General features: G+C 43.2%; 1 protein-coding gene across 1 annotated transcript in view; it reads right to left on the minus strand.

Annotated features, from left to right (window-relative positions):
* The window catches only part of LOC311129004 (cadherin-related family member 1a-like), a gene marked incomplete at both ends in the record, with an annotated part of 24,858 nt that extends 16,023 nt beyond the window's left edge, over positions 1-8,835 (minus strand). The window contains 7 exons of the mRNA XM_084161240.1: positions 934-1,050; positions 3,485-3,571; positions 3,838-3,927; positions 4,061-4,111; positions 4,266-4,411; positions 8,288-8,386; positions 8,763-8,835. Coding sequence (XP_084017366.1) covers positions 934-1,050; positions 3,485-3,571; positions 3,838-3,927; positions 4,061-4,111; positions 4,266-4,411; positions 8,288-8,386; positions 8,763-8,835 — 663 coding nt within the window. The remainder of the gene's footprint in view (positions 1-933; positions 1,051-3,484; positions 3,572-3,837; positions 3,928-4,060; positions 4,112-4,265; positions 4,412-8,287; positions 8,387-8,762) is intronic.
* Positions 8,836-21,926: the final 13,091 nt, after the last annotated feature.

Below are 21,926 nucleotides of genomic sequence, written 5' to 3' on the forward strand. Positions count from 1 at the left end.
CTCCCCTAGGGCTCAGAGAACAGGACATAGATGCAGTAGAAGAAAAGCTTCCCTCCCCTAGGGCTCAGAGAAGAGGACAGAGACACAAGAAAAGCTTCCCTCCCCTAGGGCTCAGAGAACAGGACAGAGATGCAGTAGAAGAAAAGCTTCCCTCCCCTAGAGAAGAGGACAGAGACACAAGAAAAGCTTCCCTCCCCTAGGGCTCAGAGAACAGGACAGAGATGCAGTAGAAGAAAAGCTTCCCTCCCCTAGGGCTCAGAGAAGAGGACAGAGACACAAGAAAAGCTTCCCTCCCCTAGGGCTCAGAGAACAGGACAGAGATACAGTAGAAGAAAAGCTTCCCTCCCCCAGGGCTCAGAGAAGATGACAGAGACACAGTAGAAGAAAAGCTTCCCTCCCCAGAGAGACAGGGGCGGAATAGAGAGAGCTGACCCTCCCTCTGAGGCCCAGAGACGGGGCCAGGGCCAGAAGGGATCAGCAGCCCCAGACCAGACAGAGATGACACATTGGGATGACACATAGGGCTGACACATAGGGATGACACATAGGGCTGACACATTGGGATGACACATAGGGATGACACATTGGGATGACACATAGGGCTGACACATTGGGCTGACACATTGGGATGACACATTGGGATGACACATTGGGCGGACACATAGGGATGACACATAGGGATGACACATAGGGATGACACATAGGGATGACACATTGGGATGACACATTGGGATGACACATTGGGATGACACATAGGGATGATAACATTGGGCTGACACATTGGGCTGACACATAGGGATGACACATTGCTGTTTGGGGTTTTAGGCTGGGTATCTGTAAAGCACTTTGTGACAACTGCTGATGTAAAAAGGGCTTAATAAAAAATACATTTGATTGATGGGTTGATTGACACATAGCTAGCCGGCGTCTAACCTTGGCAACCACCGTCACAAAGTGTAATGCTGTGGTCTCAAAGTCGAGCGTCTCGCCTGGTTTGATCCGCAGGACCCCACTGTGGCCGTCGATGGTGAACTTGGTAGTAGGGGTGCCCTGTGAACAGACACAGGGCCATCTTTAAACCCTTCATTATGATGATGTATACTGAGATCTAGACTTAGATCTAACTAATCGCACTCTCCATTCAATGCAGTTTTTACTTCAATGACATTTGAAATACAACCAATACCCCATCACACATCAAATCCAGACCTAAAGATGGCTACAACATTATATTTCAGCCTTTCAACTGTTTTCTACTGTTGTTCTTTCAGATGTCTAGAATCATCAGGGTGGTTTAGACTCTAGAATCATCAGGGTGGTTTAGACTCTAGAATCATCAGGGTGGTTTAGACTCTAGAATCATCAGGGTGGTTTAGACTCTAGAATCATCAGGGTGGTTTAGACTCTAGAATCATCAGGGTGGTTTAGACTCTAGAATCATCAGGGTGGTTTAGACTCTAGAATCATCAGGGTGGTTTAGACTCTAGAATCTGCTTTGTGAATCTCCCAGTCGACATATGAACGGTGCCAACTACGGTTTGCTTGCTGATGGCCAAAAGCAACCCTAAGCTTCTGCTAAGGCCTCAATACCTTGCTGAAATGTAATTGAAATGTAATCCACTAAAGTAACACAATTTCCTGCCTCCACTCCAGTGTAAAATGAATGGTTCTCTCTCCACGGATGGTTTCTGTCCTGTGTTGATTAAAGACCGTACCATTCATCTACAGTATGACAATGGATCCTCCATATACAGTCGTGGTCAAAAGTTTTGAGAATGACACAAGTATTGGTCTTCACAAAGTTTGCTGCTTCAGTGTTTTTAGATATTTTTGTCAGATGTTACTATGGTATACTGAAGTATAATTACAAGCATTCCATAAGTGTCAAAGGCTTTTATTGACAATTACATTAAGTTTATGCAAAGAGTCAATATTTGCAGTGTTGCCCCTTCTTTTTCAAGACCTCTGCAATCCGCCCTGTCATGCTGTCAATTAACTTCTGGGCCACATCCTGACTGATGGCAGCCCATTCTTGCATAATCAACGCTTGGAGTTTGTCAGAATTTGTGGGTTTTTGTTTATCCACCCGCCACTTGAGGATTGACCACAAGTTCTCAATGGGATTAAGGTCTGGGGAGTTTCCTGGCCATGGACCCAAAATGTTGATGTTTTGTTCCCCGAGCCACTTAGTTATCACTTTTGCCTTATGGCAAGGTGCTCCATCATGCTGGAAAAGGCATTGTTCGTCACCAAACTGTTATTGGATGGTTGGGAGAAGTTGCTCTCTGAGGATGTGTTGGTACCATTCTTTATTCATGGCTGTGTTCTTAGGCAAAATTGTGAGTGATCCCACTCCCTTGGCTGAGAAGCAACCCCACACATTAATGGTTTCAGGATGCTTTACTGTTGGCATGACACAGGACTGATGGTAGCGCTCACCTTGTCTTCTCCGGACAAGCTTTTTTCCAGATGCCCCAAACAATCGGAAAGGGGATTCATAAGAGAAAATTACTTTACCCCAGTCCTCAGCAGTCCAATCCCAGTACCTTTTGCAGAATATCAGTCTGTCCCTGATGTTTTTCCTGGAGAGAAGTGGCTTCCTCGCTGCCCTTCTTGACACCAGGCCATCCTCCAAAAGTCCTCGCCTCACTGTGCGTGCAGATGCACTCACACCTGCCTGCTGCCATTCCTGAGCAAGCTCTGCACTGGTGGTGCCCCGATCCCGCAGCTGAATCAACTTTAGGAGACGGTCCTGGCGCTTGCTGGACTTTCTTGGGCGCCCTGAAGCCTTCTTCACAACAATTGAACTTCTCTCCTTGAAGTTCTTGATGATCCGAAAAATGGTTGATTTAGGTGCAATCTTAATAGCAGCAATATCCTTGCCTGTGAAGCCCTTTTTGTGCAAAGCAATGATGACGGCACGTGTTTCCTTGCAGGTAACCATGGTTAACAGAGGAAGAACAATGATTTCAAGCACCACCCTCCTTTTAAAGCTTCCAGTCTGTTATTCTAACTCAATCAGCATGACAGAGTGATCTCCAGCCTTGTCCTCGTCAACACTCTCACCTGTGTTAACGAGAAAATCACTGACATGATGTCAGCTGGTCCTTTTGTGGCAGGGCTGAAATGCAGTGGAAATGTTTTTTGGGGGATTAAGTTCATTTTCATGGCAAACAGGGACTTTGCAATTAATCGCAATTCATCTGATCACTCTTCATAACATTCTGGAGTATATGCAAATTTCCATCATAAAAACCGAGGTAGCAGACTTTGTGAAAATTAATATTTGTGTCATTCTCAAAACGTTTGACCCCGACTGTAGACTGTATAACATTAGATCTAACCCTGAAACCTCAGGCAGACCAGGACTATATTCATTAGGGCACACGTAGCAAAAATATGCTAAAAATTGATATTGTTTCAGTCCATGTTCTTCTTCTTTAGTGTCCAATGAAGCAGACCCAGGGGTGTGGACGTTGTTTACCTGTACGTAGTAGGTGACACTGCCTCCAGAGCCCATGTCTTTATCCACAGCTTGCACTCTGTAAATGCTGCTTCCAGCTGCAGTGTCCTGCAGATGACAAAAACATTGATGACATTCGACATTTAAATATAACATATTGCCTGTGCACTTATCTAGTACATATCTGCTAGACTTTAATAACGGTGTCTTTACTTGCCGGCATGTCAGACAGGCCCCTGGGGTAGTGAAGCCCTATTATATCTAAAGACATGATACCAATATTGACATCTCTGTCAGTATCTTTTAACATTATCTCTAAAGACATTAAACCAATGACAGAGCTGTCTTTATGGTGATCAGGATTTAACACTGACCTCGGGGACGTCTACGGTGAAAGGCAGGTTCTGAAACTCTGGTTGCTCATCATTGACATCGGTGACAAACACCCGAATCGTCTCGACAACCTAAAGGAAGGAACAAACAGATGACATCACAACAACCTAGCTGAGAAGCCAGGTGTTATTGCGTAAGTGTATAGGCCTATACATGTGATGCATATGGATTTGCGACTAATGTTGTTGTCAAAGCTCAGCTCACCTTATTCCGACCATCTGTTATGCTAACAAGAGCTGAGATTTCACCTTGTTTCTGACAAAACAAAGAACATGTTGTTAACATCACTCTAAACAACACATCCGTTACTGGGGGTAATGATAATCTCTGGTGACAGACGGCAGATTTGGTTCTGGGTTCCTGAGATTACCAGAGATAGTGTTCTCAAGCCTCACTGCATTACACTCACCTCTCTGTCTAATTCCTGAATGAGAGTTATGTTTCCTGACTTGGGGTCCACTCTCAGGTATTCTCTGGTGCCCTTCTCAAAGGTCAGGCCAAACCTCACGGCATCCCCCTCTGGGTCAGTGCCATTTAGGGTATATACCTGTGTTCCTGTAAGGTTAGAGACAGAGATAGCACCTGCTTATGAATGTGTTATGAATGCTTATGAATGTGTTATGAATGCTTATCAATGTGTTATGAAGTCTTTATGTAGGTACTCTTCAAATAATAAAGTGTTACCGAATTTGGTTATAACATTGCCTATCAAATACATGGAACAAGATCCAAGATGGCGTAGCAGTGCAGTCATGTTCTCTGTTGTGTGTCCGTGTAAATAGCCTGTTTTTTGTATTTCCCTATCACACTTTTCATCCTTCTACTAAATATACTTTCCTGCAACCCGCCTCACTCAATGTGGAACGGATTCTATTATTGACTTACCTTTTATCTAGAATCTCCAGTTGAAACTAGCTAGCCAGCTAACTTGCTATTAGCCACCGTTAGCAGTTTTCACCCAGAACATCAGATTTTCTGCCGGAATAACTGAATCACTGGACATTAACACCGGATCGCAACTAGCTAGCCTCAACCGAATGGATGTTGCTGTTGGCTAATCACCACTGTCCCCCGAAGCAAACACCAGTTAGCCTTGAGCTAGCCTCGAGCCAGGCCCATATCCCGGCTATCTACCTCTCTGTCTACCGGACGGGAGTAGCCAGCTAACTAGCTACTTGCTATTAGCCACCGTTAGCGGTTTTTCACCATTGTCCGTGGCCTGCACTACCTACCAGCCAGCTCTAGCCTGGACTATTATCGGCCAGTCTGCACTGTCTGCACAGCGCGTTATCGACCCAGAACATATAGTTTTTTCTGCCGGAATCACTGAATCACTGGACCTTTAACACCGGATCATCGCAACTAGCTAGCTGCAACCAAATGGATGTTGTTGGCTAATCAGCCTTGAGCTAGCCTCGAGCCAGGCCCATCTCCCGGCTATCTACCTCTCTGTCAACCGGACGGGCCTTCCTAGTGTTGACACGGAGCCCCGCCGATCCAACACGACTGGTCTGCCGACGAAATCGTCTGATGTGGTTTCAACATTATGACGTCGACCACGAAGATCCATCTGCTAGCCCCGGCCCGCTAGCACACGCAAGCCGTGGCCTCTTGCTTGGTAATGGGTCCGCGGTCAAACGACCACCCCTCATCACTGTCAAACGCTCCCTAAAACACTTTAGCGAGCAGGCCTTTCTAATTGACCTGGCCCGGGTATCCTGGATGGATATTGACCTCGGTCAGTAGATAATGCCTGGTTGTTCTTTAAAAGTGCTTCCTCTCAAACTTAAATAAGCATGCCCCATTCAAAAAATTCAGAACTAAGAACACATATAGCCCCTGGTTCTCCTCAGACTTGACTGCCCTTGACCAGCACAAAAACATCCTGTGGCGTACTGCATTAGCATCGAACAGCCCCTGCGATATGCAACTTTTCAGGGAAGTCAGGAACCAATATACACAATCAGTTAGGAAAGCAAAGGCTAGCTTTTTCAAACAGAAATTTGCATCCTGTAGCACTAACTCCAAAAGGTTTTGGGACACTGTAAAGTCCATGGAAAATAAGAGCACCTCCTCCCAACTGCCCACTACACTGAGGCTAGGAAACACTGTCACCAACGAAAAATCTACAATAATCGAGAATTTCAACAAGTATTTTGCTATGGCTGGCCATGCTTTCCACCTGGCTACCACTACCCCAGCCACCAGCTCTGCACCCTCCGCTGCAACTTGCCAATGCCCCCCCCCCCCCCCCCCCCCCGATTGATAAAAGACAGTACTGCGCAGCCATCTTCATCGACCCGGCCAAGGCTTTCGACTCTGTCAACCACCGCATTCTTATTGGCAGACTAAATAGCCTTGGTTTCTCTAATGACTGCCTCGCCTGGTTCACCAACTACTTCTCAGATAGAGTTCAATGTGTCAAATCGGAGGGCCTGTTGTCTGGACCTCTGGCCGTCTCTATGGGGTTGCCACAGGGTTCAATTCTCGGGCCGACTCTATTCTCTGTGTATGTCAATGATGTCGCTCTTGCTGCTGGTGACGCTCGGATCCACCTCTATGCAGACGACACCATTTTGTATACATCTGGCCCTTCATTGGACACTGTGTTAACAAACCTCCAAACGAGCTTCAACGCCATACAACACTCCTTCCGTAGCCTCCAACTGCTCTTAAATACTAGTAAAACTAAATGCATGCTCTTCAACCGAACGCTGCTTGCACCCGCCCACCCGACTAGAATCACTACTCTCGGCGGGTCTGACCTAGAGTATGTGGACAACTACAAATACCTAGGTGTCTGGTTAGACTGTAAACTCTCCTTCCAGACTCACATTAAGCATCTCCAATCAAAAGTTAGATCTAGAATCGGCTTCCTATTTCGCAACAAAGCCTCCTTCACTCATGCTGTCAAACATGCCCTCGTAAAACTGACTATCCTACCGATCCTTGACTTCGGCAATGTCATTTACAAAATAGCCTCCAACACTCTACTCAGCAAATTGGATGTAGTCTATCACAGTGCCATCCGTTTTGTCACCAAAGCCCCATATACTACCCACCATTGTGACCTGTACGCTCTTGTTGGCTGGCCCTCACTACATATTCGTCGCCAAACCCACTGGCTCCAGGTCATCTATAAATTACTGCTAGGCAAATCCCCGTCTTTTCTTAGCTCACTTGTCACCATAGCAACACCCTCCTGCAGGTATATCTCACTGGTCATCCCCAAAGCCAACACCTCCTTTGGCCGCCATTCCTTCCAGTTCTCTGCTGCCAATGACTGGAACGAACTGCAAAAATACTACTACCTTGTCCCTATATTGTTATTTATTTTGCTAATTTGCACCCCAGTATCTCTATTTGCACATCATCTTTTGCACATCTATCATTCCAGTGTTAATACGAAATTGTAACTATTTTGCACTATGGCCTATTTATTGCCTTACCTCCATAACTTACTACATTTGCACACACTGTATATATATTTTCTGTTGTATTTTTGACTGTATGTTTTTGTTTTACCCCATATGTAACTCTGTGTTGTTGTGGTTTTTATCGCACTGCTTTGCTTTATCTTGGCCAGGTCGCAGTTGTAAATGAGAACTTGTTCTCAACTGGCTTACCTGGTTAAATAAAGGTGAAATAAATAAAATAAAACGTGAAAGGTAACCAATCTCTGCCTCCAGTTGTACAGAAGATAGTGAGGAGAGACTAGCATACAGCACCGTTAACCTGATCTAGACATAGTTGTTTAGGAATAGGAATTCTGAGGTATAACTTTCCCAAAAACCTAGGTTTTCCAGAAACCCAGGAATAAGCAGGAAATCATGGGGATCCAACTGGGATTTCTGGAATTTTACTGGAGTGTTGCAACCCGTAGTATTATCTGATTGTTTTTCCTATTGCTGACAGCCACTCCTGCCCCGCTATTGTTTTCCCTGGCTAAGCCTGTTAGTGCCCGTCACCCTCCTCTGCAGGGCTTTATGGTGATAAATCTAAGGCTCAGTGTTGCTCATGTGATCACTGATCAGTCCAGCACAAGCAGACCTGGGTTCAAATACTATTTGAAATCTTTCAAATACTTTTGAGTGTTTGCTCTAGCCTGCATGGAGCGCCAGATGGGCGGGGTTTGCAGTTTTGGGACTATTCTGTTGGTCAATTAAGCTAGGCAAACTCAATGAAGCGCACATCAACTATATGAAATGATTACAAATAGTATTTGAACCCAGGTCTGATAATTAGCTACTGTATAACGCTGCCCTTGAAACACAAAATTCATCACGTTGTGATTTTCTTTTAATTTAGCCACATTATCTACATTATTTCTAAATCACAAGACATACTGTATATTATTAATTCACAACTTCACTGACTCAACTAATTAATTAAATAATCATCTCATTTATTTAATTGTTTAAAACACTTTACCGACAGGTGTGTCTTCTGAGATACTGAAGAGAGCCATATTTCCATTGGTGCTGCTCGGTCCGTTGTCGTAGAAATAGGGTGCGTAGTCCGACATTTGCCCTGGTGGAGAAAAACAAATGAATCAAAATGTAGAGTCAAATGTGTCACTTGTAACAAGCAGCGTGTTCACAATCACAAAAAGGTAGATGACAATCTATGGATGACGAGTAAACTCTTCATACAGTACAGAAATGATAACGCATGATGTCATAATCAATTCAATACTTCTAACACCTGTGGTCCTATTTATCTGAATATTCAATTACAATTATTGTACTCACTTCCTGAAACGGCAGGAAAGCAGAGAGAGAAACAAGACAGTTCAATGTCAGAAGAGGTCAAGAAAAGTGTATTATCTTAAGGAAGGTAAAGGAACCCCCAGCGAAGTCTTAATATCAAGACAAAGACCAGGACAGAGAAAATAAAGGAAACCTACCCAAAGAGGGAGGAAGAGTAACCAGGAAGACTAAGAGAAAAATAGACTCTCTCTTCTTCTTTTGGTTCTTCATCCTGATGGAGGTGGGAGAAGAAGACGGCTTGTCAGGATCATACAGGGTGGAGATAGGGGGTAGAGACCAGGGAGAGGGAGTCCGGCTGAGCGGAGCGGAGTCAGTGTCCTTCTGGAGGTGTCTACAGTACGCAAGGCGGCTCAGCTCAGCGGGAGAGACTGGAGCAGTTTCTCAGTGCAGCCTGGTCTCATAGGCTATACGTAACATAGTAAATGTAAATCTGCAAAAATTGCAATTCGTATTATATCATATGCCTTGTAATTTGTAACATATGATACGAAATGGATGATGGACATCCACAAATTAATACATACCATACGAAACATAACATACAGTGCATTCGGAAAGTATTCAGACCCCTTGACTTTTTACACATTTTGTTATGTTACAGCCTTATTCTAAAATGGATTCAAAAAACAATTCTCATTCATCTACACACCATACCCCATAATGACAAAGCAAGAACAGGTTTAGACATTTTTGCTAATATATATATAGCTCTGCTCTGTAAAGTTGGATGGGGAGCGTTGCTGCACAGCTATTTTCAGGTTTCTCCAGAGATGTTCGATCGGGTTCAAGTCCGGACTCTGGCTGGGCCACTCAAGGACATTCAGAGTCTTGTCCGGAAGCCACTCCTGCATTGTCTTGGCTGTGTGCTTAGGGTCGTTGTCCTGTTGGAAGGTGAACCGTCGCCCCAGTCTGAGGTCCTGAGCGCTCAGGAGCAGGTTTTTAATCAAGGATCTCTGTACTTTGCTCAGTTCATCTTTCCCTCGATCCTGATTAGTCTCCAAGTCCCTGCCGCTGAAAAACATCCTCACAGCATGATGCTGCCACCACCATGCTTCATCGTAGGGATGGTATTGGCCAGGTGATGAGCGGTGCCTGGTTTCCTCCAGATGTGACGCTTGGCATTCAGGCCAAAGAGTTCAATCTTGGTTTCATCAGACCAGAGAATCTTGTTTCTCATGGTCTGAAAGTCCTTTAGGTGCCTTTTGGCAAACTCCAAGTGGGCTGTCATGTGCCTTTTACTGAGGAGTGGCTTCCGTCTGGCCACTCTACCATAAAGGCCTGATTGGTGGAGTGCTGCAGAGATGGTTGTCCTTCTGGAAGTTTCTCCCATCTCCACAGAGGAAATCTAGAGCTCTGTCAGAGTGACCATCAGGTTCTTGGTCACCTCTCTGACCAAGGCCCTCTCCACCGATTGCTCAGTTTGGCCGGGCGGCCAGCTCTAGGAAGAGTCTTGGTGGTTCCAAACTTCTTCCATTTAAGAATGATGGAGGCCACTGTGTTCTTGGGGACCTTCAATGCAGCAGACAGTTTTTGGTACCCTTCTGCAGATCTGTGCCTCGACACAATCATGCCTTGGCGCTCTACGGACAATTCCTTCGACCTCATGGCTTGGTTTTTGCTCTGACATGCATTGTCAACTGTGGGACCTTATATAGAGATGTGTGCCTTTCCAAATCATGTCCAATCAATTGAATTTACCACAGGTTGACTCCAATCAAGTTGTAGAAACATCTCAAGGATAATCAATGGAAACAGGATGTACCTAAGCTCAATTTCGAGTCTCATAGCAAAGGGTTTGAATACTCATGTAAATAAGGTATTTCTGTTTTTTATTTTTAATACATTTGTAAACATTTATAGAAACCTGTTTTCACTTTGCCATTATGCGGTATTGTGTGTAGATTGATGAGGATTTTTATTTATTTAATCCATTTTAGAATAAGGCTGTAACGTAATAAAATGTGGAAAAAGTCAAGTGGTCTGAACACTTTCCGAATGCACTGTATCATATTAATTGGACTGTCCCGGATTTATATTTACTGTGTTACGTCTACCCCTGAGTCCAGGTTGCTCAGAGCGGTATTAATCCAGTGACGCATCCTATCCTATCTTCTACTCCTGTACTTCACAGCCACAGCAGACATCTTAGATAGACCTCATCTACTGCTGCTCTCACCCTCAAATATGAGACTGTTCTCCCCACAGAGAGGCTAGGAGATATCTAATGTAACAGACTGTTCTCCACAGAGAGGCTAGGATATATCTAATGTAACAGACTGTTCTCCCCACAGAGAGGCTAGGAGATATCTAATGTAACAGACTGTTCTCCCCACAGAGAGGCTAGGAGATATCTAATGTAACAGACTGTTCTCCCCACAGAGAGGCTAGGAGATATCTAATGTAACAGACTGTTCTCCCCACAGAGAGGCTAGGAGATATCTAATGTAACAGACTATTCTCCCCACAGAGAGGCTAGGATATATCTAATGTAACAGACTGTTCTCCACACAGAGAGGCTAGGAGATATCTAATGTAACAGACTGTTCTCCCCACAGAGAGGCTAGGAGATATCTAATGTAACAGACTGTTCTCCACACAGAGAGGCTAGGAGATATCTAATGTAACAGACTGTTCTCCCCACAGAGAGGCTAGGATATATCTAATGTAACAGACTGTTCTCCCCACAGAGAGGCTAGGATATATCTAATGTAACAGACTGTTCTCCCCACAGAGAGGCTAGGAGATATCTAATGTAACAGACTGTTCTCCCCACAGAGAGGCTAGGAGATATCTAATGTAACAGACTATTCTCCACAGAGAGAGTCTAGTGTTTGTGAGGAATATGTTTAATCAACAGCCCTTAAGGGTCTTCTGTGGGCATCTGAGTGCAACTTTAAGCTTGTTTAGTCACTTGCCAGAAAGACATTTCACCTAAGCTGCTCTCTCGTGACTGACGTCATCCTTGGCATGCTACTCAAAGGGAACAATCTGCAATTGCTATATACATTTTTGGACTTAAAATGTATGATATGTTCCCATTGATTCTTGAAGAATATAACTTATAAATGCCTCATGAGCTTAGTTCAACTGTCGTACCCCATCAGAACCAAACATATAAGCTTGTTTCACTCCAATCTTCGTAAACCAAGTAAATGTAAACAAACACTATATAGCCTCGAAACATGGTTAAAATGTTAATATCATGGATGGTCAGTCCTTGCATCCATGAATTTCAGAGTGGTTACATTTCTTCAGCCCCATACCTCAGCTTTTTACCCAAACAGACAGGCGCTTTGATGTTGTTCCAACTGCTGATTGCTTCTTTAAGGCCAAGGGGCCCAAATGGCACCCTATTCCCTATTTAGTGCACTACTTTTGACCAGGGACCAGGACCAGTAGTGCACTACTTTTGACCAGCCCATAAGCAATAGGGTACTATTTGTACAGCCCACGTTAACAAAACATACAGTGCATTCGGAACGTATTCAGACCCCTAAACTTTTTCCACATTTTGTTACGTTACAGCCTTATTCTAAAATGGATTAAATACATGTTTTCCCTCATCAATCTAAACACAATATCCCATAATGACAAAGCAAAAACAGGTTTAGAAATTTTTGCAACTTTATAAAAAAAAAATAAAAAAAATACATTTACATAAGTATTCAGACCCTTTACTCAGTACTTTGATGGAGCATCTTTGGCAGCGATTACAGCCTTGAATCTTCTTGGGTATGACGCTACAAGCTTGGCACACCTGTATTTGGGGAGGTTCTCCCATTCTTCTCTGCAGATCCTCTCAAGCTCTGTCAGGTTGGATTGGGAGCGTTGCTGCACAGCTATTTTCAGGTCTCTCCAGAGATGTTTGATCGGGTTCAAGTCAAGACTCTGGCTGGGTCACTCAAGGACATTCAGAGACTTGTCCCGAAGCCACTCCTGCGTTGTCTTAGCTGTGTGCTTAGGGTCGTTGTCCTGTTGGAAGGTGAACTTTCGCCCCAGTCTGAGGTTCTGAGCGCTCTGGAGCAGGTTTTCATCAAGGATCTCTCTGTACTTTGCTCCGTTCATCTTTCCCTCGATCCTGACTAGTCCCCCAGTCCCAGCCACTGAAAAACATCCCCACAGCATGATGCTGCCACCACCATGCTTCATCGTAGGGATGGTATTGGCCAGGTGATGAGCAGTGCCTGGTTTCCTCCAGATGTGACGCTTGGCATTCAGGCCAAAGAGTTTAATCTTGGTTTCATCAGACCAGAGAATCTTTAGGTGCCTTTTGGCAAACTCCAAGCGGGCTGCCGTGTGCCTTTTACTGATTAGTGACTTCCGTCTGGCCACTCTACCATAAAGGCCTAATTGGTGGAGTGCTGCAGAGATGATTGTCCTTCTGGAAGATTCTCCCATCTCCACAGAGGAACTCTGGAGCTCTGTCAGAGTGACCATCGTGTTCTTGGTCACCTCCCTGACCAAGGCCCTTCTCCTCCGATTGCTCAGTTTGGCTGGGTGGCCAGCTCTAGGAAGAGTCTAGGTGGTTCCAAACTTCTTCCATTTAAGAATGATGGAGGCCACTGTGTTTTGGGGACTTTCAATGCTGCAGACAGTTTTTGGTACCCTTCCCCAGATCTGTGCCTCGACACAATCCTGTCTTGGCGCTCTACAGACAATTCCTTCGACCTCATGGCTTGGTTTTTGCTCTGACATGCATTGTCAACTGTGGGACCTTATATAGACAGGTGTGTGCCTTTCCAAATCATGTCCAATCAATTGAATTTACCACAGGTGGACTCCAATCAAGTTGTAGAAACATCTCAAGGATGATCAATGGAAACAGGATGCACCTGAGCTCAATTTCGAGTCTCATAGCAAAGGGTCTGAATACTTTTGTAAATAAGGTATTTCTGTTATTTATTTGTAAGACATTTGCTAAAATAAAATAATGTCCATTTAAGAATAAGGCTGTAATGTAGGGATCTGAATACTTTCCGAATGCGCTGTATATTATATTGACAGTGGTAACTTACTTACTCAGAGGTGCAGTCATGTGCGTTTTCTCTCTTCACACGTTTAAAAATAGGACGTGACGTCTTATGACCCGCTCACACAGAGCACAGGAAGCAGACAGACCTGCAACGTTCTTCCCAAAATATATGCAGTTACCATGAGCTTTTCTTTGTCAATTAAGGTATACAGATATTTAGAATTATATTTCAACATCACACTGAATTTATAACTCAGTGATACATTAACATTCCTCCGATTAGATTCATGAATGAGGACTTTAAATATTCCCAACAAGCACATACATTGAATAATACAGAGCAGAGTAATTTGTATTGTCATTTTGAGCAGTAAGGGTGGTGCCTGGTGAAATAAAAATATTCTAGATTTTGAGAAAGTGAACTCAAAACGTTTGGTGTGGGTTTTAATTTAGTTTGCCTGTCCTCGGGCAAATTTAGTAGTTGCTTATGGTGGCTGTCTTTTAGGTTCCAGTTGTTGTTGCTAGGTAACTTTCAGTGGACACCCCGCATGAGCGTCTTTCAGAACCCCTCCTAAAACCCCCAGCAGTTTCGTTTTGGTCATTGTCAGGGACTCTTCTGTTTTGAATGACAGTTTTAGATTTTGTTGCTGGGGAACATAAGTTGGCCTAACAGGCCTCTCACTAGCGACCGCACTGATCCTGACGGAGGCTATGTAGACATGGTCCTTGAAAAGGCTGTACATCCACCTCCACTTGATGGTCAATTCTCTGTGTTTAAGAGCGACAATATAATCTACTGTATGTAACTAACAGTATTGTATGCCATGTGTTGATTGGGATTCAATTGAAGACACTGGCACCCACTACTGGTGAACCCATGTCTGAAACACAATAACATTGATTAAGGCAACAGATATCCACAGCAATAGTAAGGACAAAGCTTTTCCATCTCTTCTAGCGTTGTCCTCGGTTCCAACCGTCTCTAGCCTACCATTCCTATATGTTACAAATATCAAACATATTACATACGATGCCATCTACACGTATCATATTGTAGCTCAATTGGTAGAGCATGGCACTTGTAATGTTAGAGTAGTGGGTTTGATCCCCGGGACCACCCATACGTAAAAATGTATGCACACATGACTGTAAGTCGCTTTGGATAAAAGCGTCTGCTAAATGGCATATTATTTTTATTATTATTATTACATATAATGATAAATAGTATATGCTATGATTTAAAAGATTAAAACCCAACCCAAGCAGCTATCGCAGCACATGTAGGCCGATCTGTTTTTTTCTAATGAAGCACCTGGCTAGTTACAGATGTTAGCATCTGTTGCTAGTGCCCTGGTTGCTAGTGCCCTGGTTGCTAGTGCCCTGGTTGCTAGTGCCCTGGTTGCTAGTGCCCTGGTTGCTAGTGCCCTGGTTGCTAGTGCCCTGGTTGCTAGTGCCCTGGTTGCTAGTGCCCTGGTTGCTAGTGCCCTGGTTTTGAGGTTTAATTTTGGAGGGCCAGAGCAGATGGCTGAGAAGAGGATTATCTGACCAAGCCTTTGTCATCTGGTGCTACTAGCTTTGCAGCACAGAGCCATGTTGTCTATGGAGAAATAGGTGGACGGACCCCTTTCTGTTCTGTCCAGCACATTGCTGTCTAGTTAGACCCAGGGCCACTGAAAGGACCGCAGGTAAAGACGTATAGACAAGGTTCAGATTATCTTTTCAATTAGTAGGATTCAATTGCCGGGAAAGTGTTTAAAACCTATTCTCAATATTGCCTCTCTAGGATACCAGTAAGGACTTACTCAGAGCTTATTTTTTCTGCACTATACATTCAGGGACTATGCCCTCTGCACTAACATCCTAGAACTGTACATTTGCTAATTGCACTCTCTCTGCACATTGTTGTATATATTAAATACAAAAACTATGTTTTAAGTGACATAGTTAGTGTTGGCAATAGCCAAAAAAGTTAGGAAATTCAAATTGGCAGCCCTACCCTAAATTTCCCATATGCACAGAAGTTTAAAAGCAATCAGATTATTACACATGCTACTGTTATTGATGTGCATACACTGTAATAAAAAATAAAAAGTTGAGTCAACTTAGAAAATCAAGGTAACCAGCTGCAACATGATTTCTAGTTTACTCAACTTTGGCAAATGTGTTGAGACAACTCAGGAATGTATGTAAGCAGAACTTTCCTGCCCCAAAGTTGCATTGCCCAATCAACAGTTACTATAGTGGTGACTCGACACTATAATATATGTACAGTGAGGGGGGAAAAAAGTATTTGATCCCCTGCTGAATTTGTACGTTTGCCCACTGACAAAGAAATGATCAGTCTATAATTTTAATGGTAGGTTTATTTGAACAGTGAGAGACAGAAAAACGCATGTAAAAAATTGATTTGAATTTTAATGAGGGAAATAAGTATTTGACCCCCTCTCAATCAGAAAGATTTCTGGCTCCCAGGTGTCTTTTATACAGGTAACGAGCTGAGATTAGGAGCACACTCTTAAAAGGAGTGCTCCTAATCTCAGTTTGTTACCTGTATAAAAGACACCTGTCCACAGAAGCAATCAATCAATTAGATTCCAAACTCTTCACCATGGCCAAGACCAAAGAGCTCTCCAAGGATGTCAGGGACAATATTGTAGACCTACACAAGGCTGGAATGGGCTACAAGACCATTGCCAAGCAGCTTGGTGAGAAGGTGACAACAGTTGGTGCAATTATTCGCAAATGGAATAAACACAAAATAACTGTCAATCTCCCTCGGCCTGGGGCTCCATGCAAGATCTCACCTCGTGGAGTTGCAATGATCATGAGAACGGTGAGGTATCAGCCAAGAACTACACGGGAGGATCTTGTCAATGATTTCAAGGCAGCTGGGACCATAGTCACCAAGAAAACAATTGGTAACACACTACGCCGTGAAGGACTGAAATCCTGCAGCGCCCGCAAGGTCCCCCTGTTCAAGAAAGCACATATACATGCCCGTCTGAAGTTTGCCAATGAATATCTGAATGATTCAGAGGAGAACTGGGTGAAAGTGTTGTGGTCAGATGAGACCAAAATCGAGCTCTTTGGCATCAACTCAACTCGCCGTGTTTGGAGGAGGAGGAATGCTGCCTATGACCCCAAGAACACCATCCCCACCGTCAAACATGGAGGTGGAAACATTATGCTTTGGGGGTGTTTTTCTGCTAAGGGGACAGGACAACTTCACTGCATCAAAGGGACGATGGACGGTGCCATGTACCGTCAAATCTTGGGTGAGAACCTCCTTCCCCCAGCCAGGGCATTGAAAATGGGTCGTGGATAGGTATTCCAGCATGACAATGACCCAAAACACGCGGCCAAGGCAACAAAGGAGTGGCTCAAGAAGAAGCACATTAAGGTCCTGGAGTGGCCTAGCCAGTCTCCAGACCTTAATCCCATAGAAAATCTGTGGAGGGAGCTGAAGGTTCGAGTTGCCAAACGTCAGCCTCGAAACCTTAATGACTTGGAGAAGATCTGCAAAAAGGAGTGGGACAAAATCCCTCCTGAGATGTGTGCAAACCTGGTGGCCAACTACAAGAAACGTCTGACCTCTGTGATTGCCAACAAGGGTTTTTTCCACCAAGTACTAAGTCATGTTTTGCAGAGGGGTCAAATACTTATTTCCCTCATTCAAATGCAAATCAATTTATAACATTTTTGACATGCGTTTTTCTGGATTTTTGTTGTTGTTATTCTGTCTCTCACTGTTCAAATAAACCTACCATTAAAATTATAGACTGATCATGTCTTTGTCAGTGGGCAAATGTACAAAATCAGCAGGGGATCAAATACTTTTTTCCCTCACTGTAGCTGCCAATTTGCACTCTGCCACATGCAAATATAACACATGCCAATTTGCACTCTGTCACTGAATGACTGTGTGATATATTTTTCACTCCGCTACAGTGAATGTGTTTCTACATCTGTACTATGCATGAAAGGACATCTGGCATTAGAATCTAGAAGTGTTGCACCCTCTACCATAACCTTCATGGTTATTATCTGACCCTCTACCATAACCTTCATGGTTATTATCTGACCCTCTACCATAACCTTCATGGTTATTATCTGACCCTCTACCATAACCTTCATGGTTATTATCTGACCCTCTACCATAACCTTCATGGTTATTATCTGACCCTCTACTATAACCTTCATGGTTATTATCTGACCCTCTACCATAACCTTCATGGTTATTATCTGACCCTCTACCATAACCTTCATGGTTATTATCTGACCCTCTACCATAACCTTCATGGTTATTATCTGACCCTCTACTATAACCTTCATGGTTATTATCTGACCCTCTACCATAACCTTCATGGTTATTATCTGACCCTCTACCATAACCTTCATGGTTATTATCTGACCCTCTACCATAACCTTCATGGTTATTATCTGACCCTCTACCATAACCTTCATGGTTATTATCTGACCCTCTACTATAACCTTCATGGTTATTATCTGACCCTCTACCATAACCTTCATGGTTATTATCTGACCCTCTACCATAACCTTCATGGTTATTATCTGACCCTCTACCATAACCTTCATGGTTATTATCTGACCCTCTACTATAACCTTCATGGTTATTATCTGACCCTCTACCATAACCTTCATGGTTATTATCTGACCCTCTGCTATAACCTTCATGGTTATTATCTGACCCTCTACTATAACCTTCATGGTTATTATCTGACCCTCTACTATAACCTTCATGGTTATTATCTGACCCTGTACTATAACCTTCATGGTTATTATCTGACCCTCTACTATAACCTTCATGGTTATTATCTGACCCTCTACTATAACCTTCATGGTTATTATCTGACCCTCTACCATAACCTTCATGGTTATTATCTGACCCTCTACCATAACCTTCATGGTTATTATCTGACCCTCTACTATAACCTTCATGGTTATTATCTGACCCTATACCATTACCTTCATGGTTATTATCTGACCCTGTACTATAACCTTCATGGTTATTATCTGACCCTCTACTATAACCTTCATGGTTATTATCTGACCCTGTACTATAACCTTCATGGTTATTATCTGACCCTCTGCTATAACCTTCATGGTTATTATCTGACCCTCTGCTATAACCTTCATGGTTATTATCTGACCCTCTACTATAACCTTCATGGTTATTATCTGACCCTCTACTATAACCTTCATGGTTATTATCTGACCCTCTGCTATAACCTTCATGGTTATTATCTGACCCTCTACTATAACCTTCATGGTTATTATCTGACCCTCTGCTATAACCTTCATGGTTATTATCTGACCCTCTACTATAACCTTCATGGTTATTATCTGACCCTCTACTATAACCTTCATGGTTATTATCTGACCCTCTGCTATAACCTTCATGGTTATTATCTGACCCTCTACTATAACCTTCATGGTTATTATTTGACGCAACTGGTCATCTAGGTTCCTGTCTTCTAGGGAGTTTGTCCTGGGTCTGCATTGCTTTGTGGGGTTTTACACTGGGTACCTGCAAAGCACTTTGTGACAACTGCTGATGTTAAAAGTGGTTTATAAAATACATTTTACATTTTATTGATATGCACATTTGTTTTCAAGAGCAACTTTAGTAACAATGTTTTTTGGGAAACAGCCCAGAGATTTAACGATGCTCCTACGAAGGTTCTAACAATGAACTTAGTCTTAAGATGCTTTTGGGAGACAGGGCCCGGTTCAATATGGTTATAAAGCTACAAGAAGAATAGAACCTCTCTTTTTCTTTTGGTTCTTCATCCTGATGGAGGTGGGAGAAGAAGACGGCTTGTCAGGATCATGCAGGGTGGAGATAGGGGGTAGAGACCAGGGAGAGGGAGTCCAGCTGAGGCTGAGCGGAGCGGAGTCAGTGTCCTTCTGGAGGTGTAGTGGCGCTTCCTTATAGCCACCGTGGGAAATGAGCTGGCTATTTGTTCCTGAAGCATGTAATTCATGAATCCAGAAATCGAATGTCCACAGGTTGTTTTCCAGGTCGCAGTTGTAAATGAGAACTTGTTCTCAACTGGCTTACCTGGTTAAATAAAGGTGAAATAAATAAAAAATTATTGGTTACAATGTTGCAAAAAAATGTATCTAAATAATGAAAATAAAAATAAGATATTTAAGCTACGACATGGGCATTCTTGGATCACACGTATCACGGAGACAAAGAAAGCACAGTCAAAAGACTGTATGGACTCTAGCCAGCCATTCCCATTAGGTCTCTCACTGTACGGACTCTAGCCAGCCATTCCCATTAGGTCTCTCTCTGTATGGACTCTAGCCAGCCATTCCCATTAGGTCTCTCACTGTATGGACTCTAGCCAGCCATTCCCACTAGGTCTCTCACTGTATGGACTCTAGCCAGCCATTCCCATCAGGTCTCTCACTGTATGGACTCTAGCCAGCCATTCTCATTAGGTCTATCACTGTACGGACTCTAGCCAGCCATTCCCATTAGGTCTATCACTGTATGGACTCTAGCCAGCCATTCCCATCAGGTCTCTCACTGTACGGACTCTAGCCAGCCATTCCCACTAGGTCTCTGGACCCCACGCACAGGGCATAAACACTGACAGGTTATTAATATCAATCAAACAATAATTATGACAGACGAATAATTATGACAGACGAATAATCATGACAGACGAATAATCAGTGACATATAAACAATGTCATTTCATAATTCTAATTCAAACAAATATCTATTTGGCTCTAACATACCAGCCCCTTATTGTATGTAAAGTGAGGCAAAACAATTATCTAAACAGAATGTTTACATTAGAGCCAAAATGTATAGATGTGTGTGTATAATACTTGCAGGAAGCTTTTGCTGTTGGTCAGTCCATATTACCATCTCAGTGGATGCTAGCAGCAGGCTGTAGAAGACAGGACTCTTCAGTTAACCAGTCATCTTCTGTTCACCAACCTTGCCTCCTCAGACATGGCTGCTGTATCCACGTATTCTTTCACTTTCAAAAGTCCATGTTCTGCCACTGAATCCAACATTTCACAGGCCACTAGATGTCATCCTTTCCAGCTCTGCCATTTTCTCTCCTGGCCTCCACAGGAATCTTGTTTTCCCATCAGCCCCATTGCTTTGTGATAATCACAGCCATGTACAATAGTCCCATTGCTTTGTGATATTCACAGCCATGTACGTCAGTCCCATTGCTTTGTGATATTCACAGCCATGTACGTCAGTCCCTTCCCACTGGGCACTGACGTCAGTTCAACGTCTAGTTTTGATTTACATTTTGTTTAGTTGTCAACTAACATGAATTCAATGTGAAATCCCCCTAAAAATTCACCATGTCATTGGATTTAGGTTAAAAGTTGGGTGAAAAATAGACTACATTCCCTTATGTTGATTACTCTTTGTAAATCCAATCGTTGATTCAACATCATCACATTTAATTATTAACAATATGGATTCCACCTGTTTTTCCCCAGTGGGTTGCTTCTCCTGCAGACAGTATGTGTTTGCCAATGGACTCTACATGGGCCTCTTCTTTCATTGGGTTGCCATTCAGGAAACCAATCACCTTTTGTCACCTTGATTTTCTTTAGGTAATAATAATAATAATAATATGCCATTTAGCGGACGCTTTTATCCAAAGCGACTTACAGTCATGCGTGCATACATTTATTTGTGTATGGGTGGTCCCGGGGTTCGAACCCACTACCTTGGCGTTACAAGCGCCGTGCTCTACCAGCTGAGCTACAGAGGACCACTAGGTCTTCATTTGCTGATCCAAATGGAGTGTTCTGCTTGTCAAGGGTACCCTGCCCTGAACCTTAGACTATCACTAGCAGGCTACCACCCGATACTCTACCCTGAACCTCAGAGACTGCTGCCCTATGTACATAGACATTGAACACTGGTCACTTTACCCCATATGTAACTCTGTGTTGTTGTTTTTATCGCACTGCTTTGCTTTATCTTGGCCAGGTCGCAGTTGTAAATGAGAACTTGTTCTCAACTGGCTTACCTGGTTAAATAAAGGTTAAATAAAAATAAATAATGTTTACATAATGTTTATTGTTCAGACATGTCTGTAGTTGGGAACAGATACGATTAGCATTCCTGCAATATTCTTCTGTTGAAATGTAATTAGATCTCTGAAAATGTAACATTTTTTATTCACTTTATATGTATATACTGTATTCTGGACATAGCTCATCCTATATAACTACTGCTGGACATACAGTACCAGTCAAAAGTTTGGACACACCTACTCATTCAAGGGTTTTTATATATTTTTACTATTTTCTACAT

Source organism: Coregonus lavaretus (genome assembly GCF_964263955.1).
Source record: "Coregonus lavaretus genome assembly, chromosome: 1".
NCBI lineage: Eukaryota > Metazoa > Chordata > Actinopteri > Salmoniformes > Salmonidae > Coregonus > Coregonus lavaretus.